At 53.2% G+C, this 25565-nt stretch overlaps 1 protein-coding gene across 1 annotated transcript; it reads left to right on the top strand.

Annotated features, from left to right (window-relative positions):
• Positions 1 to 1354: 1354 nt before the first annotated feature.
• Positions 1355 to 25534, top strand: LOC144736304 (protocadherin Fat 4-like). Its single transcript, XM_078618951.1, has 8 exons — positions 1355 to 2135; positions 11030 to 11457; positions 16410 to 16790; positions 17386 to 17745; positions 17866 to 18043; positions 18850 to 19030; positions 19688 to 19944; positions 24897 to 25534. The coding sequence occupies exons 1-8, from the start codon at positions 1355 to 1357 to the stop codon at positions 25520 to 25522; spliced, it is 3192 nt and encodes a 1063-aa protein (XP_078475077.1). The 3' UTR covers positions 25523 to 25534.
• Positions 25535 to 25565: the final 31 nt, after the last annotated feature.

The following is a 25565-nucleotide window of genomic DNA, read 5'->3' as shown; positions in this document are numbered from 1 at the left end:
TGGTGGGAGTGAGTGGCTCGCAATCGCCAAGGTTGCGAGTTCAACTCCTGGTTGGGAGCTTTACTCAGCCCACCATATCATCATCCCCCAGGGTCGATAAAAATGAGAACGAATTTGCGGGGAAGTCAAGAGCGGGCCCGCGGAGAGAGACTTGGCCTCGCCATCAGGATGTGGAATTTCCACCACTGGCTGTGCGCAGGAGATGATTCCGTCTTCAATGCGGAATTCAACAGAAAGTCACTCTCTACTTTTTATTTCACTTTAAAAAGTTCCGGGGGTGCGTCCTATCCTTCCCTGTCGTGTCCTCCGCGCCTCCAATTAGCAAGTACGTTGCGAAAGAAGTTCAACATGCGTACATACGTACGTACGTAATTCGGTGGCTGCGTGCGTGCGACCAGATGTGTGCAACTTTATTGACACCAGGCACAAGTTTGCGGTGCGTCTTATAATTTGTTGAACACGTTTTAACACGTAGGTTTTTTTATAATATTGTTTTTTTTGGGTTAGATCGCGTAAATATAAATGTCGTTCAACCCGTCACCACCCGACACAGCCAACTAGTAAGGTTTGTCACATAAACAAAACGTGGCCAATTCGTTACTAGTACAGCACACCGGTGTGTTGGAGAGCGAATCCACAACATTTGCAATCTGAGTACGATATTTCGCCAGTAATCGCAACAAGCATCATCAGGCGGACAGCCAGATTTGTGGAGAAATCCTCCTCCTGTTTCGTTCTTTAAATAGAAGGGTAGATGTGATGTCGTTACTTGTGTAGGGCTGTTACGGAGGGGCTGTATGTGTAGGGCTGTATGCATGGGATCACACGGGAAACAAGCACAGGGGGCGGGGCTCCGTGAGTGCTAACGGGGAGGTGCCCGCAACGACGTCCGCACCGGGCAGCCTGGGGGGGGGCCCGGAGTTGTGATCCTCGGAGGGGTATAAAGGGGGATGAGCCGGAGAGATCGGGGCTCAGTATTAGGATGGAGAAGGAAGACTGAAGACGTCTAGCTAGAAGCCCTGGACTCACCTGAGACGCCGCCCTTGTCAGGGCCGCGCAGGACCGAGCCAGTGGCGTGGTCCCGCGACCCAGAGTCAGTCTCTGGGACTCCGGGTACCGTAGGCCGGCTAACCAGTGTCGGCCCAGACAGCCTCCCCTAGCTCAGTAACTGGAGGACTACGAGGCAGATCAGGATAGCTAGCGAAGTATCCCCAGCTATCCGGGTGAGGGGGCCGATACCCCCTCTAGTGCTGTCCTGTTCTGACCGCTTACACGAATAAACATACGTGTGCCTCAACCTTGGTGTCAAGCGTCTTCAACGGTACTTCAACTGGTGTCAGAACATCTACGAACAATGGACACGCGCCGGACAGCTCGAGCCGGAGTACCACAAGGGGAGGACGACGCTGAAATTATCGAGCCCGAGACAGCTCAACAAGATATCGTGCAGCCGGAGCCGGGCGCATTCATACCGGGGCATCACGATGAGGAGGAGCTGCCGTCAGAAGGACTGAGGCTGGCGCACGCGAGGCTGGCGGAGCTGCTTTATGCAGCTGCCGCCACGCTTGAAAAGATCACGCGCCTGGGGGCTGGTGGACCACCACGGGGCGAGGGCAACCGACGTCCGGTGCGCCTTCCCGCCATTTCGACTGATTCAAAGTTTGAATCTCCCGCCTTCGCCGCGGCAGCTGCAGAGGGCGTGGCCGGGCTCTACCTGGGGTCCGATGTCGCTCTCGCTGGGGCAGCCGCGTCATCGCCGGAGGGAGCGTCATCACGGCTGCGACAGGCGATCCCATCTGCCGTTCGCACCGAAGCACTGCCGAATTCCGGGGACAGCAGCCTGCAGACTTTCACGACGAACGCTGTGCTGCAACAACGGCTGCCTCCGCTTAAGGAGTTCGTTGCTGCGGAGGGCGACTGGGGCGGCTTCCAGAGACGCTTCATCGCCCATCAAGAGATGGCCAAGTGGTCGGACGCTGAAGCTCTCTGCGCGCTGCCAGCGCTCCTCGACAGCGATGCACTCGCCGCTCTCACGTCGGCGCCGAGGGAGGAGCGCTCCACGTTACGGATGGCGCTGCAGCTGCTGGCCGGGGTCTACGGGTCTTCAGCTGAGTGCAGACAGCAGTTCTACGATCGCCAGCGGGGGGAAAAGGAGTCGCCCCTGGCGTACAGAACGAGTCTCCTGGCGCTGGCGAAGACGGCCTTCCCCTGTATGGATGAAGACGGCGTAGACGCGATGGTCACGGAGAAGATTCTCCTGTTAGCTGACGACTTGGACATCGCCGTCGTTGCGCAAGAAGACAAGGAGATGACTTCTCTCCAAGCTGCGCGGCTCCTCCACGCCAACTTGCTGTCGCTGCGATGGAGAGCCAGCAGGGCGAGGGCTGGGCGTGCGGTGGCTGCAGCCACCCTTCCGACGGAGGAGCTTTACGCCGTCGACCGTCGACGGCAGCAGGCGACGGGAGCACGGTCGGGCCGGGACGAGTCAAGCCGCCTCGACCGTCCGTCATCTCCGCCGGCGCTCCCGCGCTGCTTCAACTGCGGCGTCCGGGGCCATGTCGCCTCGGGATGCCGCTCTCCTCGACAGCGCGGGACGACGCCTCGACGGGACGCCGGTCCTCCTCCTTCCAAGCTCCACCAACATAACCCGGCGAGTCGCGGCACCCCACATGTTTGGCCCAAGCACACACCCGTTACACACTCGCACACCGCAACGAACGGGGGGCCGACATTGCGCTGCGACGGGCAAACACGCATCACTGCGGGGACTCGAATCGAACCCGGGCAGTGGTCCGTGTTAGCCCATCGTGTTGTGGCCGCGTCGTCGGGGTCGTCGGCTGTGGTGGGACATATTGACGGGGTAGAGGTACGCATCCTGGTTGATACAGGAGCATCGGCGACTATCATTTCCGAACTAATTTACAATATTCTACCTGTCCAGAGCCGTCCTTTACTGCCGGTCAACGTTCCATTCTATGCCGCTAACGGAGGCTCTCTTGGCATCATTGGACAGATTCGGGCGCAAATTTGTATCGGGGACATCAAATTATCGGGGCCTATTTTTGTTTCCTCCTCGCTGGCGGTTCCGTGCCTGCTGGGGACGGACTTCTTGGCCAAAATGCCGATCCGTATTTTGATCGACCAAGGATGTATTGAGCTTCCGTCGGGACGACGTATGGCGTTCCTGCCTTCCCCTGCTACGGCTCGAACGGCGTGCGCAACAGTCCCGGCGTTCGTCGTTAACACCGTTCATGTGCCGCCGGGAGCTCAAATGTTAGTGCCTCTGAAACTTCGTCGGCCTTTCGCTAAGGGCGTTGGGGACCGGGGTATTGTGCTGGGACCGTCTAGGGCCGGGGTTAGTGGACCTCATTTGATTCCGGCCCAGACCGTCGTTAGAGGGGACGGGGACCCTTTCATCGCGGTCCTCAATGTGGGGTCGCAGACAGTGGTGGTTCCTCAAGGGACGGTGCTCGCTCACGCGACGCCGGTGCCCTGCGAGGAACCTACCGCGAACCACGTTGACACTGCTTCCCGGGCGCACCCACATTCGGACACCCATGAAGGGTGGCTCGACGCGCTTTGCGTGGGATCGACGGACCTATCAAATTCAGAGCGCCAACAGCTTAGAACGCTACTCAGGGAATTTTCCGACGTCTTCAGTCGGAATAAATACGATTTGGGTTGCACTAATCTGCTGCGTCACCATATTGACACGGGTGACAGCGCGCCAATTCGCCAAAATCCGTTTCGGTTAAGTCCCGCCGAAAAGGACCATGTCAAATCGGCTATTGATGACATGTTAGCCGCCGACATCATTTCTCCCTCCACCAGCCCTTGGGGAGCGCCGATCGTCCTGGTTAAAAAGCAGGACGGTTCGTTGCGGTTTTGCGTGGATTTTTGGCGCCTTAACAAAATTTCGGTTGCCGACGCATACCCGCTCCCACGGATGGACGAATCGCTGGACGCCTTGGCGGGAGCGCGATTCTTCTCCACACTAGATTTACTTTCGGGATTCTGGCAGCTGCCTCTGGACGATGATTCAAAGCCCAAAACTGCGTTCCGTACACCGCACGGCTTGTTCCAATTTAACCGGTTGCCGATGGGCTTACACTCAGCGCCGGCAACTTTCCAGCATTTGATGGAATTGGTTTTGGCTGGATTACAATGGGAGTCGTGTTTGATTTATTTGGACGACGTTATTGTCTTTGGAAAAACTTTTGACGAACATCTCCAGAGGTTGCGGGCAGTTTTCCTAAAGATGCGGGCTGCTAACTTGAAATTTAAGCCCCAAAAATGCCATTTGTTACGTGATTCGGTGCGTTATTTGGGGCACATCGTGGGGCGCTCAGGTATTGCTACCGATCCCGCCAAAACGCAGTGTGTCAGCTCCTGGCCGACTCCCACCTCGGTGGGAGAGGTCAGGAGTTTCATTGGCTTCGCGTCGTATTATCGACGCTTCGTCGCTAATTTTGTGACAATTGCCAAACCCCTACACGCTTTAACATCTAAAGGGGTTCGGTTCCACTTGGGTCAGGATGAGGAAGCTGCTTTCTGCTCCCTTCGGGACGCCTTAGTGAAAGCTCCTCCCTTGATTTACCCAGATTTTTCGAGACCGTTTTTGCTCGACACCGATGCGAGCAACACGGGTATTGGGGGCGTGCTTTCCCAGGTGGTTGACGGCGTGGAACGGGTGGTTGCGTACGGCAGTCGGGTGTTGTCTCCAGCGGAGCAACGATATTGTGTCACCCGTAGGGAACTGTTGGCAATTGTCCATTTCATCCAACAGTATCGCCCATATCTGTACGGTCGGCATTTCACCGTTCGCACAGATCATGCGGCACTGCAGTACGCCCTGAGGGTTCAACAGCCATCGGGACAATTGTCCCGATGGTTGGAGGTCCTCCAGGAGTTTGATTTCTAAACGACCTACCGTAAGGGCGTTCGCCACACCAACGCAGACGCTCTGTCACGGATGCCAACCGCCTCCGAATGCGCATGCCTCCTGGGGTCGGGGCGTTGCAAGCCAGCAGGGGACATGATGGTTCCGGTCCTGGCGGCCGCCGCCAATGACGAAACATTGGTCACCGATGATATCGCGGAACAGGGGAAAGATTCCCTGCTTGGGTTGCCCGTTAATGAATGGGGGCGCCTCCAAATGGAGGATACCTCCCTCCTCGCGTTGCGTCGTCGCGCCGGGGAGAGGGGGCGGGGGACGGGTAAAGCCGACGCTTGGGGGATGCACGCAGGGTTGCTCATGCTTTGGGACAGCAAATCCCACCGTCACCGGCTGGTGGTCCCTTCGGGATTACGGGGTAAGGTGGTGTGGGCTGCTCATGAGCGCCTCCTCCACCTGGGTACCCAGAAAACCCTCGCCTTGCTCCAGCTTGATTTTTTTTGGCCGGGCATGACAAGGGATGTCGCTGATCTGTTGGCAGCATGCCCTCGGTGTGCGCAGCGCAAACCACCGGCACGGGAGTCGAACCCGCCCTTGCAGTCCATCCAGGTCTCCAGAGTAAACGAACTGGTCGCGCTGGACATTCTGGGGCCATTCCCCGCCACCCCCAGGGGAAATAGATATTTGCTTACTGGGGTGGAATACTTTACGCGCTGGCCTATGGCCTGGCCCCTGGCAAATCAGTCGGCAGCAGCCATCGTGGACGCCTTTGTCCAAGGTTACGTCATGGACAAAGGTGCTCCGGAGCGGCTGCTGACCGACCAGGGTAGAAATTTTTCCGGAAAACTCCTAAAACAAGTCTGTGATCTCCTAGGAACGAAAAAAATTCGAACCTCTCCCTATCACCCGCAAACGGACGGGATGGTCGAGCGTCTGCATCGCACCATCACGTCTATGTTGTCGCAGCAAGTTTCGGACTCACAGACTGATTGGGACTTACAAATTCAAGGGGTTCTAGCGGCATACAGATTGGCTCCCCATGCTGCGACGGGATTTTCACCCTTCTTTCTTATGTATGGCCGCGAACCCGACCCACCTGTTCGGGCACAGCTGCAGATCCCCGCGCCGCTGGGTAAAACTCAATTGGACGAACACGTTAAATTTAACCTTGACAAACTGACTGAGGCGCGGGATGCTGCGAGGCTAAATTCTGACAGGCGTCAAAAGGCGAACGAGCGCCTCAGACTGGCTCGCGCGCACGTGCTGCAGTGGAAGCCGGGGGACAGGGCATGGCTGCACTGTCCCCAGGTACCACTCGCGACCTCCTCAAAACTCGTGCGCCCGTGGCGGGGCCCCGTCGAGGTTGTCGAGGTTTTGAGGCCTCAGTGCGTTCGAATCAAATGGGGGAGGCGCCGGTGGTTTGTACACCCCTCTAGGCTAAAACCGTTTGTTGCGGTGCGAGGCCCCACTCCACACACGCAGGGCCAAGCATGTGGGGGGTCGACCGACTCGGAGGGTCCGTCGCTGCTCTCGCCTGATGTGTTGCCGGCTGTCCCGCCCCCAGGTGCACCGGGAATGACGGGCTCACGCCCTACAACCCACACGGGTGATGCCGACGGTCGCGCGACTTCAATCGCGACCTCATCTCGAAAGGGACAGCCGCCACCGGATGGTCCGCCGTCCGGGGTTGCCCCGTGTGACGGGCCTGCGGCAAGGACGCGCGCTAAAATGCGCAGACTCTTATAATATACAAAAGGAAGAAATTTTTTTTTTCTTATTTTCCTTCACGTGTCATGGTTACTGTGTGCTGCGTCGGTGGTGTGCTCCTGGCACACTGTGTGTGTTGTGTTGTGTGTGTGCTGGGGGTTCCTGGCGATTTGTATATACGTTGGGTTACGGAATTCGTATTTATTTGGGGGGGGGTGCGTCGGGTTATTTTCCCTTCGGGGTTTTTAGGGTTTTTATTGTTGTTATTGTTGTTGTTGTTCTCTTCTCGTTATGGTTGAAAAAAATTGAGGCACACGCGGGGCTCAAGGGGTTAATATACCTTAATTGGAATTGTTGCAGCCGGGACGGCTGCGAGCTGTGTAGGGGGGGGTGATGTAGGGCTGTTACGGAGGGGCTGTATGTGTAGGGCTGTATGCATGGGATCACACGGGAAACAAGCACAGGGGGCGGGGCTCCGTGAGTGCTAACGGGGAGGTGCCCGCAACGACGTCCGCACCGGGCAGCCTGGGGGGGGGCCCGGAGTTGTGATCCTCGGAGGGGTATAAAGGGGGATGAGCCGGAGAGATCGGGGCTCAGTATTAGGATGGAGAAGGAAGACTGAAGACGTCTAGCTAGAAGCCCTGGACTCACCTGAGACGCCGCCCTTGTCAGGGCCGCGCAGGACCGAGCCAGTGGCGTGGTCCCGCGACCCAGAGTAAGTCTCTGGGACTCCGGGTACCGTAGGCCGGCTAACCAGTGTCGGCCCAGACAGCCTCCCCTAGCCCAGTAACTGGAGGACTACGAGGCAGATCAAGATAGCTAGCGAAGTATCCCCAGCTATCCGGGTGAGGGGGCCGATACCCCCTCTAGTGCTGTCCTGTTCTGACCGCTTACACGAATAAACATACGTGTGCCTCAACCTTGGTGTCAAGCGTCTTCAACGGTACTTCACTTGTGAGCCCTTCACGTACGAAGGGGTGGGGGGGATTTCGCGAACCAATATTACAATTGTAAATTGTAAACGTTGTAGTCGGTTTACTCTCCAACACACCGGTGTGGTGAACTAGTCACGAATTGGTACGTTTTGTTAACGTGATGCATTCTTACTGAATTGGCTGTGTCGGGTGGTGGCGGGTTTAACAATACATTTATATTTTCGCGAGGTAACCCAACAAATCCTCTGTTATGGATTGTTAATCGTGGTGCGCGACAATATAGACACACACACAATCATTTTTTTTTGCAGCGTTTAAAGTCAAACTAATTCGCACGGATTAGTGAAGAGTGAAGGGAATTTTTTTTTAAAATCTGTATTTAATGGTATTCATTTTTCTGGCTATTGTCACCAAATCCCACTGTGGCCAGCGTGGTGAAGGAGAGACAAGAGGACTCGGCTAGGTTTGAGAGCCTGGACAAATGTTGAGAGTGCTGGCTGCCTTCCCGCTTATCTGTGGCCTCATGTGCCTCGAAAAAATAATTTCTCTCTTTTTTTACGATCAGAGGAAACAAGAAGATGCTCGGTGTAGTCTGCACTTTGCTTCGTTCATCATTTCGTTTTTTTTTTCAATGCTTTGCTTTATGTGCTCCACCCCCCCCCCCCCCCTTTTAAATGAAAGATTTCACAAAATATTTTACGCTCTTCTTACTCCTTTCCTCTCTCTGTACCCCCTCTCTCTACCCCCCCCTCTCTCTCCCGGGGAGTGAGAGCGAAAACTGACCTTGTGCGCGTTCCGAATTATAAAATGACTATTGTCGTCATGATTATGATCATCACGACTCTCATCACTCTGTGAGACACAAGCGGGCGTCGTCTGGTTGACATTTCACGGTCGTGGTCATCGCTGTGGGAGAGCTGGTGGGAGCTTCGAGCAGCGGAGGCAACGGACGCGCGACGACGACGTCGATGTCGCGTGTCGCGCCGGAGCGGCATCGCTCGCAAAAAAAAAGAACCGCGGGAAAGGAAGGGGGAGATCGGCGGAGGAATGCCGGGGTCCACGCGTTAACAATCCCCGCCATTGATGGGCAGGTGATTCTGGCCCGCTTGTGCCTCGGGTAAAGTGACTGCTAAGTATCCCGTCTCTCGGCGGAGGCGTTTACGGCCCGCTTTGCCCGTCGCATTTGTGTCGAGCGCTCGCTCAATCGCCCAGTGTTTGTCGCACAATGCCGCCAACATTTCTCGGGCTCCTTCTCTGCGCCGGAGGAGCGTGACCCCGCGGCGTCTCGGCTTTCGGCCTTGATTGCGACGATACGATTCCGAGTTAACAGCGCAGTTTGTATTGCTTATTTAATTTATTTAGCACAACACGCGTGCATTTATATATTACGTATATATGTTTTAAAATGTGAGTTTGTTACCCTAAACTCATTCTGGATCGCGTTGCGTCGTGCCGGCGTTCATTTCGCGAACGAAACCGGTGACGAGGAACTTTCACCAACGCAAGCGAGGTTTCCGTTTTACATCGGTCCAACTGGTGATAGAAGAATAATAATGATAATTTTAATTCGTAAAGCGCCCTCAAACAATCGCTCTCAGGGCTACGATGAGCACGCGAGAATCATCGAGCGCCGGCCGGAGGGCGAAGCGAGAGACCCGTCCGTGACGAGACGGATTCGGGTCGGAACACGGACACGTACCCACCGAGGTGTCCGTGCAGTACGTTGAATTTCCTTCGCGCCGTACGTAGCCGACCATGCTAATCGGAGGTGCGCTACTCTGAAATGCTAATTGATTGGATACGTAAGTATTAACCGATTGGCTGAGCTTATAATATTATGAGGGTGGGCAGCGAGGATTTCGCACCTCCGATTAGCACGGTTGGCTATGTACAGTGCGAAAGAAGTTCAACATACATACTGTACATAGACTCAAAACTACCCATTGACTCAACACTGCCCATAGACTAACACTACCCATAGACTCAACACTACCCATAGACTCAACACTGCCCATAGACTAACACTACCCATAGACTCAACACTGCCCATAGACTCAACACTACCCATAGACTCAACACTGCCCATAGACTCAACACTGCCCATAGACTCAACACTGCACATAGACTCAACACTGCCCATAGACTAGCACTACCCATAGACTCAACACTACCCATAGACTCAACACTGCCCATAGACTCAACACTGCCCATAGACTCAACACTGCCCATAGACTCAACACTGCACCTCCGATTCGCGCAGTTGGCTACGTATGGTGCGAAAGAAGTTCAACATATATACACACTACCCAGAGACTAACACTACCCATAGACTCAATCTTTTTATTTAAAGTCAGCTCGTCATCCCGTGTACATACAAAAAGCAGTTTGAAAGAAGTTCGTCTTCAATTTAGTATGGGTTTGTAGTGAATAGTAGTGATAGTGTAGTGTATAGCATAGTGGATAGTAGTGTATAGTGCGGTATGTATGCTGAACTTCTTTCGCATTGTACGTAGCCAACCGTGCTAATCGGAGGCGCGGGGAGAAAGGACAACAAACTAAACACAACAACAACAACAAGCAGTTCTAAAGAAATTCGTTTTCACGTGAGCCCATTTTTTCTCTCCACCACCAGGCGTCGGCCCTTTCCCAGACGCCCTCCACTGCGTTTGCGACGGACACTTTAGATTTCAATGTGTCGTTAAACCCGCCACCACTAGACACAGCCAACTAGTAAGAGTTGTCACGTACACAGAACGTGCCAAATCGTCACTAGTACAGCACACCGGTGTGTGTTGGAGAGCCAAGCCACAACATTTACAATCGGAGTGCGACGTTTCGCCAGTAATTACAACAATCAGACGACGGCCAGATTTGTGGAGAAATCTTCCTGTTGCGTTCCGTAAATAGAGAGGTAGATGTGATGACGTCACTTGTGTGCTCTTCTTGCACGAAGTGGGGGAGGGATTAATGAATGCATATAAATGCCTATCGGTATCCATTGCCATTGGGGTTATTTATAATAATAATAGTTCAATTTGTAACGCGCGCAAATTTGCAGACGTAGTGGCCGCAACTCAGAGGCGCGGAGCCAAGCTCAGAGTCGCTCAAAAGCATGATTGTAGAGGTGAGTTTTTAAGCTTCTCTTGAAGGAGGCGATTGAGGTGATGCTGCGAATGTGCAGAGGGATATCGTTCCAGACTGTTGGGGCTGCCACCGAGAAGCGGCGCATAGACAACCATTAAATTACCATTTACATGGTAATGTAATGGTTGTGTAGTGTTATGCATATGCATTATGTAAGGTCATTGTTCTTATACTTCCTGTCAATTATGCGTACTAATATAGCCGTACCAATGTTCATCCCTATTGAAGTATGGTGAGGTCTATAGGCATGCATTTAAACAATGTATTATTTGATGATTCGCTTCCAAGCAGCACTAAGTCTGCAGCTATCCGAACAGTTAAAATCACTCTTTACATTTTGTCCGCGCAGGTGAAAACGCGGCGCTGGATTTCGAGATCACGTTGGGCGACCCCGAGCGCCGTTTCTCCGTGGACGCCCGCGGGGTCCTCCGTGTGGCCCGGCCGCTGGACCGCGAGTCGCGGCCCTCCCACGATCTCCTCGTGACGGCCGCGGACCGAGCGGCCCCCCCGGCCCCCCGTTTCACCGCCACGGCCGCCGTCCTCGTCCGGGTCCTCGACGCCAACGACAACGGGCCGGCCATCGTGGCCCTGCGGGTGTCCGGCCGCGGATTGGTCCCACGGGAGGAGCCGGAGGAAGGCGGGGCCCGGCCGGCCTTCACGCTGACCGTGCCAGAGGACGTGTCCCCTGGGTCCACGGTGGCCACCGTCGTCGCATTGGACCCAGACGAAGGAGAGAATGCGGAGGTGGAGTTCTCCCTGTCGTGGTCTCGGCCAGAGGTGAGGCTCGGTGTTGTAACGTTCTTATTTACGCGGACTTGTGGGAAATCTTAAAGCCCGGCATGCGACGTTGTTGCGAGGTCGCGAGTCGTTCTGTGCTCCCGCCCCCGATCTTCTTGTTTCGTATCGATTAATAGCAGCGAGAATTAAAGATATAATTTTAGATATTTTACCAAAGGCATTTCTATTCTTCGTTTTGCTATATTTTATCGAATATTATTCCTCACTCTAGATGCACTATTTTGCAATATGTTTCTGTAATCTTAATGTTCAGTTTATCTTCTTGGTTCTTTCGGTAAAGGCACGTAGAAGGGAAGTTATAAAAGAATAAAAATAAAACATAATAAAATAATTCTCACGACGTTTTGGCCACAACGCAAGCAGCCGTCCTCAGGTGAAGACCAGGTCTGTCGGGGAGACAGCGTCTGAATGAAACAACACCACACTTGGAGCGTATATTTAAGCTGGGTTGGTTGTGGCCGAAACGTCGTGAGAATTATTTTATTATGTTTTATTTTTATTATTTTATTACTTTCCTTCTACGTGACTTTACCGAAAGAACCAAGAAGATGAATCCCTGCAGTCACGAAAGCTTTAAATCGAAATTTAACCGCCACTATGGGGTGGGATTCCATAAAACTTTAAGAGCCTTCAACAAGCTCCGTGATAAGAAGGCTCAGCTAATCGAGTCTCTCACCTTTCTGAAGAGATGCCGCGACTCTAAGGTAATACCAATCGCATTTACACTAACCTCTGCTGCTGTAACTTCTTCTAATGCTTAACGAATTCTGTCTAGAACTAGCTTAGCTCTTATCTCAGAGAAAATCAGACTTACGCGCACCGAACTAGATCAGTTAGACAAGACACTCTACAAATCACACTAATCTTTGACTGCAACAATGTCCACATCGGATTGGGAACATGTAGACAATATGACTGCCTCTTCAGCTGCCGCTATGTCGACCAAATGTAAGGACAACTTGATCTCCAAATTCAACCGCCTCTCAAATAAGAGACCAGACCCACACACTGAAAAGCTAGACGTTAACAAAGTCGTAATTAATCGCAGTAACAGTTCTATTTCTGATGGTCTGAAATCCGTTTAAGCTAAAGGACTAAACTTTGCAGTCACACCTAGACACATACCAGTTAATGATATCATTGCCCGAGTAGATGTGGCTCTCAAGGGCCTGGGTCACATCGCTGCAGACGTAGCAAGATCTGAAATCGCTGTAACCCTCAACAACGCTAAGATGCCAGCTAGCAACATCAGCAAAGATGAGCGTTTTGAATTAGCTCAATTAAAAAAGAGGGATGACATTGTCATCCTCTCAGCCGACAAAGGCAATGCCACTGTCATCATGGAAAAAATATAATACAACAACAAAATGCAAGAACTACTCAACGATGGCAGCTATACAAAAATAAAAAGAGACCCCACCAACAGCCTCGTCATTAAAACCAACAAAATAATTTCTGATTCAACCGCATTAATTGATCAAACCAAACAGTTCTCGTTGAAACCTTCTGCAGCCAGGCCACCAAGATTATATGGCCTTCGAAAGATACATAAAGAAGATATGCCTCTTCGTCCCATTGTCTTTACTATCAACTATTCCACCTATAAACTGGCTCGTTTTTTGTCTGAAATCCTGCGGCCTTTCACTGGAAAAACCACCTCTGCGGTACTAAACTCTACGGACCTGGTATCGACAATCAAGGGAATTTCCCAGTCCCCAGACGACCTGCTTGTCAGTTTTGATGTGGTTTCCTTATTCACCAAAGTTCCTGTACCTGACACCATCGCAATCATTGAATACTTGGTTCATCAAGGACTGAATACTGGGGTACCCCTCCTTGGTGAGACACTGCTTAACCAATACATATTTCACCTGGAATGGAACTTTCTACAAACAAACTGAGGGCACCCCAATGGGCTCTCCCCTATCTCCGGTTGTAGCCAACGTGTTCATGGAGAAATTTGAGACTGACGCCATCCAGACTGCCACTCTACGCCCGACCTTATGGAAGAGGTACGTAGATGACACTTTTGTCATCTGGCCACATGGCCGGCCTGCTCTAGACCAATTCATCGACCACATCAATTCCATACACCCAGCCATCAGATTTACCATGGAAGTCGAAAAAGATGGCAAGCTACCCTTTTTGGATGTCCTAATTAAAAGGAGACCTGATGGTTCAATGAGTCACTCTGTCTACAGGAATTCCACCCATACGGATGCTTACCTTAAACCGGATTCCCACCACCATCCATCCCAGAAGAATTCCCTCATCAAGACTTTATACCATAGAGCCCAATGCATCTTCGACCAGGAACACATTGCCAGTGAACTCAAACACGTACGCCATGCTCTTAAGGCTAATGGTTACTCTGACTACACAATCCGCAAAGCCATCGCTCCAGCCATCAAGAAGGATCCTGTTGAGGAGCCTTTCAAAACCATCACCTTACCCTACATTGCTGGGGTCACAAAAAAGATCTCCAAATCCTGATTAAACACAAGATCCAGGTCCGATTCAACACAGTACACAAAATTCGTGATCTGGTCGCGTCTGTAAAAGATGTGGTTCCAGACATACAGTACCCTGGCGTCTACAAACTAAGTTGCCTCTGTGGTAGCAGTTACATTGGAGAAACCAAACGACATGTCTCGGACCGCATCCGTGAACATAAAGCAGACCTGAAATACGGTAGGACAAACACCTCAGCCGTGGCAGATCACTGTTACAATTCAGTGGGCTCACATGACATTGACTTATCCAAGACATAGGTTCTCTGCAAGCCATCTGGCTACCATGAGAGATTCGTTCATGAGGCGATCCACATATACAAACACAGAGATAATTTCAACCAAGAAGATGGATTCTGGCTCAGCAATCATTGGAATGACGTAATAAACCATTTCGGATCTTAACTGATTGTGTTCACGTTTACGGTGACTTTCAGACCGCAGTCCACTGACTGGCATGACTATATATCTTGTATTCTCCGCAGGGAATGGGTTCTTTGCTCCGCTGCAAGTCTCCTACTACCACTCTTCCATTGACATATTTCGTTGCTTCCTCTTAGTATCTTTCACTCGACGGTCAATGGTATAGTGTATAGCAGATTGTATGATAATAAATAGTATAAAATTGTAATGTTTAATACAATGTATAAGGCAATATATAGTATTGTAATTGTATTGTGAATATACAGTAGTGTGATATACAGTAGGGTGGATAGAATAATACATAGTGTAATATTACACTATGTATTGTTCTAAGGTATAGGGTGGTGCATAGTAATACAGTATATAATTTAATGCTGGGTTTGTCTATGGAAGCATATAGTACGGGGTAGACCCGTGTGATGTAAGGGAAAAAAGTTTAGCTGAAAGCATATTATATTTTTGCGACATAGAATTGTAATGTATTACTTACTGTTAGTAGCTCAGCTTATTGGAGAGTATATTTAGTATACTCATGATACTATGTAGTTTATACTTTAGTTTTTACGTGGTTGTTTAGTTACTGCAGCTACATTCTATTAACATTCCTTCCCTTTATTAATGCTACCCCTATTCCCTCCCTTTGATGCTGCTAATCCTGCATAATGCACGGGCATAATATGACTTTGAAACCCCCCCGCCCACCTCCTACGCATTTCACAAGTAGTACTAATCACATACCTGCATTTCCCATAAATATGCTAAATTCCTCTTGATATGCAAATTATTTTGTCAAGGCGCCCTTCCCCCCTTCCAACCCAGCTTAAATATACGCTCCAAGCGTGGTGTTGTATCATTCAGATGCTGTCTCCCCGACAGACCTGGTCTTCACATGAGGACGGCTGCTTGCGTTGTGGCCGAAACGTCGTGAGAATTATTTTATTATTATTTTATTTTTATTATTGTATTACTTCCCTTCTACGTGACTTTACCGAAAGAACCAAGAAGATGAATCCCTGCAGTCACGAAAGCTTTAAATCGAAAAATGTTCAGTTTAGTTAAATATTACATTTATAATTAAGTAATATATTGTAATTTGTTTTAATGTGTTGACTTTTTTCATTGCTGTATTTATTGTGTTTATAATTTTTATGCGACCTGCAAACGTTGTGTTTTTTATTTAACAGTTTTTTGTTTGTTGATGAAACCCGATTCAAGCGCTTCTTAGCTCACAGGGCAATTATAAATAAACTGTTCAACTGTTCAATAAACTGTTATCCACTCAATTGTCTGTTCAGACGCAGAGTGGATCTCCTCCGTTCCTCCTTTAAAGGAGTGAAGGCAGCAGCAGCACCGGCGGTGTCTTTACGAAGCGGTCGACGGTTTGGGATTCGTGGCCGCGCTACTCACAGGCAGCCGAATTTTTCGATGCGCCATTTGTGCATCAGGTGGCCGCATCGGCCGTGCCCCCCGGTCCGATGTCTCAGTTGGCTCTCCATCGCGGCTGCAAAAACAAACGGCGGGGCATTGGTGGGGTCTCTCAAGAGGTCTGATTGATGAGCCGCCACCACTGAGATTCTGCTGTTCGAATGTGGGCAACCACCGATGGTTCAACTGGGTTCTCACGCGTATCAAGGTGATGCTCGTGGCCTGATCACCAATGACTTTAGGAAAAAAACCGTCACGTGAATATGTGCTTGGGCTAATGTCAATAAATTCCAGCCCTGTCCGAAACGTTTCACTTCACGTGCCGGAAGCTTCGTCGGGAATCCACTTCCTGTAGCTCGCAGCATTGGGAGCGAAACGTTGGACATTGTGCCAAACAATCCCTGGTATCACCTGAAATCACACCGGCAAGCTGTACAGCAAAATCGAGTAAATATTCAGAGTCGCACCTTTTCGGTGTTCCCAGTTCCTCCTCCCCCGCCACCCCCCTCCTCCTCGATCAATCAAACAGGAATCCGCTCTTTTCACCCCCCCCCCCCTCACCCCGGCCCCAAGGGATCACGACCGCCGCCGCCGTTCATGATCGGCGCTCGCGACGGCGTCATCCGCACGTCGGCTGACCTCGACCGGGAGTCGAACCTGACGTCGGCGGCGTCCTCGGGGCGCTACGAGCTGATGGTGCTCGCGAGCGACCGGGTGGGCACGCGGGCGGCGGCGACGCCGCAGCCGCCACCTGTAGACGCGGCGACGGTGCTCGTCATCGCCGAGGACGTGAACGACAACCGGCCGCGCTTCGCCGCGCCGGCGTACCGCGTCCGTGTCCCGGAGGACGCCCGTGTCGGCGCCGTCGTGGCGCGCCTGTCGGCCGCGGACGCGGACGCGGGCCTCAACGGACGGGTCCGATACAGGATCGTGCCGCGTCGACAGCGACACGAGGTAGCTCCGCGGCGGGGGCGTGAGGTTTATTGGCGAATATCGCGTTGTCGAAATTCATATGTTTATATTTTTGTTTTTAAATCTCCCCACGCTCTGTTCATCGTATGGTGTAAATGGCCCCGCCACAGTTCGTCGATCGGCAAACATTGTGTGGCGGTAGGGCAAAGCGTGGGAACTCGCACGGAGTGGTGGCTTAGCTGGTGACGATTATCTGAACCGGTCCCGGGCCTCCCCTAGGTCGACTCAGCCTCAAATAAGTTCCTGGTGCGGTGCGTCAACATTGTCACTGGGGAGACAAAGGCGGCCGGGCGTGGTACTGACCACCGACCCCCTCGTGTGCCGTGCCAGCCTACGTAAGTGCTTGCTAACAGCACTTGCCCCAACAGTCTGTTACAGGCTGTAAGGGAGTCTTTGTCTGAGACATCTGGCCAGCGTTGAGGGAGCAGCAGCAGGCCCTCGCGGTCGCGCTGCCGCGTGTTTTGTGGGTCGTGCCGCGTCGTACGGCGTCGCGCTCCGCGTGCCGGTTTTGGCGTTCGGTACGGCGGGAAGCGGCGACAACACCGATGACAACTTGACGCCGTGTGACCGGCGGCAGCTCTGTGCGCGCGACGACTGCGCCGGGACCGGAGTGGAGGGCTCGCGCCGCGGGGACACGGAGGAGAACGACGACGACGAAGAGGAGGATCGGGACGACGACGCCGCGTTCCGCATTGACCCGGTGACGGGAGAGCTGCGAGTCGCTCGCGGCCTGGACCGCGAGCGCAGGGACGCGTACCGCCTCGTCGTGGAGGCGCGCGACGGGGGCTCGCCGGCGCCGCTCGCGTCCGCCGTCGCCGTGGCGGTCTCCGTCACTGACGTCAACGACCGCGTCCCGTCGTTCGGGAGCGACGGCGTCGTGGCCGGGGTCCCGGAGGGCCTCGGCGGGCCCGGAGGGCGGCCGCTCCAGATCGCCCAGGTGAGAGCCCTTCCCCCCGACCGTCGGGGTCGACTGCTCGCAGGGCAGCGGCGACGTCGCCAGCCGATGTTGAATCCCCCCGCCCGCGTTTTTCTGCCCCCCCCCCCCCCCCGTCTGCAGCTGTCGGCGCGCGACGACGACTTGGGCCCGGCGGGCGTGGTGTCGTACGCCGTGGTAGGGGGAGACTACGAGCGCGACGCATTCTCACTGTCGGCCTCGGGGAGGCTCGACCTGCTGCGCCCGCTCGATCGCGAGGCGCGGCCCCGCCACCTGCTGCTCGTCACGGCCACCGACGCCGGTACATGGGAGCGAATCCCTCGGTTCACGAGCCGGCCAATCGTCGGCCTCGCCGACTCTGAGTGGGCCGTGTGACCCACTCGTTTAAAAAAACTTTTTTACCAGTGAAAGGCCCATTGAGCTGCTATGTATCTCTTTTTCAGAAGCGACCTGGCTACCACAAATAATAGCTCAACGAACTGGCTTATCAGGTGGAAATTTATAGCAGCCAAATACTCTAAACGTGCGACGTTGATTCTAAACGTGGAGGGAAAACCCGAAGGACCCGGAGAGAAATCCACACGACTGCAGGGAGAGAGATAGATGAACTCCAAATATACAGCAGGCGTGAGGGTCGGGATTGAACCCATGACCTCCTGCATACCAGGCGAGGTTGTTAACATCTCCTAGCCACCGTGATGTTGATGAGACAGAGAGAGACAAGCAGACTCCAAATATACAGCAGGCATCATCACGGCCGGGATCGTACCCATGACCCCCTGTATACCAGGCGAGGTAGTTAACATCTCATTATTGTGGTGCCCTATTTAAGCTGAGCCACCTGCCCTAGGTCGACTCGGCCTAAACGGACCACCCGGTGCCGCTTGGAAATGTCGGCTGGCGAGACCAAGGTGGCCAGGCGCGGCGCTGGCCATGCCACCCCTAACCTGTGCTGTGCCGGCCCTCGTAGGCGCCACTCGCTCACGGCACTCATCCCCCCGGCAGAGCCGAGTAGGCTGCACGGGGGAACTTAGTAGGCGACCGGCAGCGCGCTGAGCGAGTCGCTTCGCGTTTCATTTTCATCAGCGCCGTCTCTCCGCACCGCAGGCTCCCCGCCTCTCACCGGCACCGCCACGCTCACTGTGCTCGTGGGCGATGCCAACGACAATGCTCCACACTTCCCGGGCCGCGACGTGCGCCTGCAGGTGGAGGAGGGTGCCGCGGCCGGCACCGTGCTGTGGACGGCGCGAGCGGAGGACCCGGACGAGGGGCCTAACGGCACCGTCATGTACGCTCACTCGCCCGCCCGCTCGCTCAGCCACTCGCTCGCTCACCCGCTCACCAGCTCACTCACTCACGCACTCACTCACCTGCCCGCTCACTCACTCACTCACTTGCTCACTCACTCGCTCACTCACTCACTCACTCACCTGCCCGCTCACTCGCCAGATCACTCGCCAGCTCACTCGCCCGCCCACTCGCTCAGCCGCTCGCTCGCTCACTCGCTCACTCACTCACCTGCCCGCTCACTCACCCGCTGTCTCGCCCGCCCGCCCACTCACTCACTCGCTCACCCGCTCACGCACTTGCACGCTCACTGACCCGCTCACTCACCAGCTCGGTCACCCGCTCACTTGCCCGCTCATTCACTCATTCACTCACTCACTCATCCGCTCGCTCACCGCTCCCCAACGTTTGTGTCTATGACATCCGTTTGATATCTGCCGTGTGGTTCCTGAGACAGAGAGATGACAACAGGGAGACAGGGAGACCCAGAGATAATGAAAGGTGGACAGACGGACACGGAGAGGGATAGCGAGGCACTTACAGAGATAGCTGCATTACACAAACCCACCTCGTGTTACTTCTCCTTCGCCCGTTCGAGCCTTCGCGTGTCTCCGAGTCAACGTCCGTCTGTCTCCCGCGACCGACGGCGTCGTCGCAGGTACCGCCTGGAAGGGGGCGAGGGGGCCCTCGAGATCGATGCCGCGACGGGCGAGCTGCGGACGCTCGCGCCACTCGACCGCGAGTCGCGCGACGGCTACCCGCTGCTCGTGTGGGCCACGGACGGGGGTGCCCGCACCGGCGGCGCCCTCTCCACGTCCGTCTCCGTGCTCGTCACCGTCACGGACGTCAACGACAATGGGCCAGCGTTCCTCAACGCGCCGTACGTGGCGAGCGTCCCCACGCCAACGCCGAGCGGTAAGCGGGCGGGCGGACGCGTGGACGGGCGGCTGCTCGTGAGAATAAATGCTGCCGCGCCTGGAGCCCTGGTGTTCCAGACCGCAGTGGTGGCGTGGTGGCGTGGTACGAAATGAACGCCACTGCTCAGAAGGGTATTGCCGCTGCAGCCAGCCGCTCTCCTTGCGTGCGGCTAGATGGATGGTGAACTCATAAGTCCGTGTCCAGATTCGAGGTATTTGTGCAGCAACACACCCAGTGCTTTACAGCAACACACCCAGTGCTTCACGTCGTAGATGCGTTCCCCAAGGGTGCAACGACGAATATCGAAACGACGTCAATCAAAGCGATTCACATGGTAATCGTAGTAGGTGGTGGTAGTGGTGGTGGTGGAGGGGGAGGCGAAGGCTAATAGGCGACAGATAACAAGACAGGATGGACGATGCTGTGAGTGACGTGCGCATGTGGGGTTGAGGCAACGCTAATCGGGGTAGCCGCATAGATAATAATGTTACGAGAGTATTTGCGAAATGACGTTAAAGGGGGAGACGTAAATCGGGGTGTTACTGGTTACGTATAAAACCTGAAAGGCGAAATTCTGATTTGGTTTAACACGTAGTAAGGCTTCCATGGCCAATATAGAGGTTTTGGTTAGATCGCGTAAATATAAATGTGTCATTAAACCAGCCACCATCCGACACAGCCAATCAGTAAGGTTTGTCAACGTGAACAAAAACGTGCCGATTCGTTACCGGTACAGCGCACCGGTGGTGTGTTTGGGAGTAATTCCACAACATTTACAATTCGAGTACTGTGACGTTTCGCCAGTGATTACAACCAGCATCGTCAGGTGACAGCCAGCGTTGTGGAAAAATCCTCCTGTTTCAGTCTTAAATGGAGGGATACATGTGATGTCATTACCTGTGAGCCAATCAGGTGCAAAGGCCAGAGGGGGTGGGGGGGGGCTTAATGCATTCATATAAATTGTTAGCCAGGACGTGGCTTCAGTTGAAGTTCGGTTGGAGGGCTTCGAGTTCACAGTGCGGTCACACACAACGTGTCTCATCGACTTACATCGCACAGAAACCCATAGACTCGCATAGAGACCTTTAGACTCGCACATAAACCCGTAGACTCGTATAGAGACCCCTAGACTCGCACATAAACCCGTAGATTCGTATAGAAACTTGCATAATGGTTCACTGCTGTGTGGTCAGTGTTCCCACGTTCACACTCTGATTGTGACGGTCGCTGTGGGTGGATCTGTCGAGAGACGCACGGATTCCATTGAGTGCGTTGAAAGTGTGTGTGTATATGTACGTTGAACTTCTTTCGCGCTGTACGTAGCCAACCATGCTAATCAGAGGTGCGGGGAAGGACAACAAACTAACGCACAAAAATTAGTTCTAAAGAGAGTCGTTTTCAATATAGGTGATTTAATAGCGCACAGCCCCAGTGGCTTCCTGATATCCAAAGGAAGATCATTGCAGACGTCCGCAGAAGCGCATCAGAAAGCGTCACACTATGCGGCGTTGGTCTTTGTTCGACGGCCGAGCCAAAAAAGCCGCCGCTGCGAGGGTGGCCATCGGAGTCCGCGTGATGGTCGCGCGTACGGTAGATATTCAACCCCGGCGGTTCTATTTCGTGAAGCCGCGGAAGCCCCAATTTGCCAGGCGACCTTGCTGTGCCAAAGAGCAATCTGGACGATTAATAGGCGGCGGCGGTTTTGGTTGATTTAATTGGTCGTGGTGTATGAGCCAATTGGGTGAGGATGTGACAATCGTCGCTGCCTGTGACACCTGGCAGGTCCCTGGTGGTCACCCGTCCGAGCCCTAACCTGGCTCACCAACCAACCCTGGCTGGCTTGCGATGCGATGGGGTGCATTTACTACGGGAAAAAAACCCAACTTGTTAAAAAAAAGATGGCGAGTGATGCGGGACCCATGCATCCTCTCCAGCGTGACCTCTGCCTGCCGGCCGTGACCTCTTCTCCTGTGATCAGGGTCAACGGACAAAGAGGCCAGGCACGCGTGGCTGCTGCACCGCCACCTCCCCGCGTGCCGGGCCGGGTCCTTTCGTTGTCGCTCATTAAACGTACTTGCCCTCGCTCGCTCTCCGTGGCCTTCACGGTGAAACTGGGTCTCTGGTGGGGGTGAGTGCGTGTGTGTGTGCAGAGCGGTAGTGTAGTAGCGGTTAGCGCGCTGCGCTACGAATCTGGCGACCCGGGTTTGATTCCCACTCACGGCCAACATCAGTGACGATTATCTGAACTGGTCCTGGGCCTCCCCTAGGTCGACTCAGCCTCAAATGAGTATCGAGTGAGGTGTGTAAACATCGCCACTAGGTAGACAAAGGCGGCCGGGCGTGGTGCTGGCCACCCACCCACCCCCGCGTGTGCCACAGTGCTGGCCTTCATAGGTGCTGCTACTCGCTCACAGCACTTGCCCCAACACTATATTACAGACTATACAGGGGATCTTTGTCTGTACATGTGTGTGCCTGTCTGTCCATGTGTGTGTAAGTGCGAGTCTGTGGCCGTGTGCCAATATGTCTCTTGTCCATGTGCTGTTCGAATCTGGCAGGCTGCCCTGGTTATCACGGTGGCGTGCATTCACTCTAAAATACCGCGCACCGTCACAGTCGACGCGAGACATCCGGTGACGTCATTCACAAAACCAGCAGGACACCGTGTGCCGACGTCACCGTCCACATTTGACCAAATAAACAAAAAAGTTACCGGCAACTTACTCGATTTTAATTGCACGGAATGACGTCGCCCCCGACGGGGCAAATGACCGCAGATCGCGTCTTACCTTTGTGACGATCGCCCCGTGTGACGAGAACAGCACGGATACCAAACGTACTCAATTATTACGACCGCGGTGGCTAGGAGATGTTAACTACCTCGCCTGGTATACAGAAGGTCGTGGGTTCAATCCTGACCCTCACGCCTGCTGTATATTTGGAGTTTGCGTGCCTCTCATCATCATCACGGTGGCTAGGAGATGTTAACTACCTCTCCTGGTATACAGAAGGTCGTGGGTTCAATCCTGATCCTCACGCCTGCTGTATATTTGGAGTTTGCATGTCTTTCATCATCATCACGATGGCTAGGAGATGTTAACTACCTCGCCTGGTATACAGAAGGTCGTGGGTTCAATCCTGACCCTCACGCCTGCTGTATATTTGGACATTTACACTATGAGATCTCTTTTACCAGTGGCAAAATATAATGGTAGGTTTTTACCCTTTTAACTGGTACAAAACTGACACCTTTATTCAAGGCATCATGTTTGCAATGACCACAACTGTAAATGTTTACCCCGAACTCTCAATACTCTGATATTGCACTGTTTTTGAGTTGTACGCCTTCTGGTGTCATCTGGCCCTACACCAATGGGGACTAGGCTATAAAGAAAGCCGTCTCGGGTGTGGGCTAATCAACTTCAAGGACAGTGCATATTATTATCCTTATCAGAGTTGCTTCTTTTTGTTTGCTTTATTGACTACTTGTGTTGTGGTCATTGCAAACATGATGCCTTGAATAAAGGTGTCAGTTTTGTACCAGTTAAAAGGGTAAAAACCTACCATTATTGTATATTTGGAGTCTGCGTGTCTCTCTCCCTGTGGTCGCGTACATTTTTCTCCGGTTCCTCCACTTTTTTCCTCCACTTTTTCCTTCCACGTTCAAATCAACATCATGCTTCTCGAGTATTTGGCTGCTTATAAATTTCGTTGAGCTATCATTTGTGATAGGCAAATCGCTTCTAAAAAATAGCTACATACCTTAGACGGACCTCACCTGCTAAACCAAAACATACTAAATGGACGTATTGGCAGTCCACCAGTGCAGCATAAAACACCGGTCCTCATAAAACCGTCTAAAATCTATATTTGAATCAACAAATCTGTTTATCAGTCTTTAATGGACCATGTTACCAATTTTGATGCAATTAGAATGTCTATTCAGTCTTCTGAGACTTGCAAAATAAAGGTGATCAGTCATGGGACCTCCTTTGCCAGTACCAAAATATGATAATAGGTTTTCCCCTATTTTCTGGCAACAAAACAGGTGTTAAGATGTTAAAACACCAAACTGAAACCTTCTACAAGGAATCATGTCTGCATTAACCACAATACTTGCAGACATGATTCCTTGTAAAAGGTTTCAGTTTGGTGTTTTAACATCTTAACACCTGTATGAATTGCTGCCGTATGAGTATGAATTCCTGCCGTGACCTGCTTTGTTGCCAGAAAAAAGGGGAAAACCTCTTCTCATATTTTGGTACTGGCAAAGGAGGTCCCATGATGTAGCTGCTCACCCCTGATAGTGCGTTGTCATTGTGCTGTACGCCTTTTGGCGTCCTCTGGTCTAATACCGTTTGAGACGAGGCTCCAAAGAAAGCTGTCTCTGGTATGGACCAATCCGTTTCAAAGACAATTCCTATATTATCAGAGTATGTTTTTTGTTTGCATTCTGACCACCAAGTATTGTGGTCAATGCAGACATGATTCCTTGTAAAAGCTTTCAGTTTGGTGTTTTAACATCTTAACACAGCTGTTTTGTTGCCAGAAAAAAGTGGAAAACCTATTCTCAAGGTGATCAGTATTGACAATATTGATTTGGGTCCGTCGCAGCCATCCATTTACACACGATGAAGTGCCGCTTTGTTTGCCTATCGCTTGCTGTCCAGGCCTACAGCAACCTGTTTGTACAATCCAAGCGCTATCCAGAATAAAATCTGCTTAGCTTCCGAGAACTAACGGGTTCGCAAGCGTGACATCTTGGATTATTTTGCTGCTATACATTTACCCGTTATCATCTACTTTGTTGAACTATCGTTTGCTGTCCAGATTGCTTCAGAAAAAGAGCTACGTAGCTCAGTGGGCCTTACCTGGTAAAACAAAGTTGATGGTAAATGGTTCAACCGAGTGTGCCATAATTGCGTGCGTGCGTGCGCTCACCTCTCCAGGCGCTCTCATCTTCGTCCCCACCGCCGTCGACGCCGACTATGGCGCCAACGCGTCCCTGCGCTTCTCGCTGTCGGGCGACGATGCTCACCTCCTGGCGCTCGACCCCTCGCTGGGCTCGCTGAGCGCCGCTGCACCGCTCCGCGGCCCCGCTGACTTCACCGTGCACCTCGCGGCCACCGAGCTCGCCCCTCCGCACCGCAGCGCCGCCACCACCGTCACGGTCCGCTTCCGGGACGCGGCCTCGTTCCCGCGTCCCCGCGTGCGCCTTCGGTCGCCGCCGCCCATCGCGCTGCCAGAAGACGCGCCGGCGGGGACGACCGTGGCTGGGGTGGAGGCCGAGACATCCCGGCCCGGCGCAGCGCCCGTGTGGTTCTACGCGGCGGGCGGAGGGGACAACCCGTTCGAGGTGGAGCGGGCGAGCGGGGCCGTGTCGCTGGCTAGGCCGCTGGACTTCGAGGAGCGGGCGAGCGTGGCCGTGTTCGTGGAGTGCCGCGACGCGGGCTTCCCGCCGTTCTCCAGCTACGTGAGGGTGGACGTGGCCGTCACGGACGTCAACGACAACGTGCCGCGCTTTGAGCGCGACCCCGTTGCGTGCCAGGTGACGAGCGGAGAGACGCGCCGCTGATGTTAGGAGAAGGTGGTACAGCGGTGGTTTCGTTTTTATTTTC

This window comes from Lampetra planeri, chromosome 60 (assembly GCF_965212315.1).
Source record: "Lampetra planeri chromosome 60, kcLamPlan1.2.h2, whole genome shotgun sequence".
In the NCBI taxonomy this organism is placed as follows: domain Eukaryota; kingdom Metazoa; phylum Chordata; class Hyperoartia; order Petromyzontiformes; family Petromyzontidae; genus Lampetra; species Lampetra planeri.
Note: the sequence above shows the minus strand (reverse complement) of the source record. Positions and strands in the feature narration are given on the sequence as shown.

Coding starts and splice junctions, on each gene's coding strand:
- LOC144736304 (XM_078618951.1), top strand. CDS start 1,355: ATGGACACGCGCCGGACAGCTCGAGCCGGAGTACCACAAGGGGAGGAC. Junction 2,136..11,029: donor CAGACAGCAGTTCTACGATC/GCCAGCGGGGGG, acceptor TTGTCCGCGCAG/GTGAAAACGCGGCGCTGGAT. Junction 11,458..16,409: donor TGTCGTGGTCTCGGCCAGAG/GTGAGGCTCGGT, acceptor CCCGGCCCCAAG/GGATCACGACCGCCGCCGCC.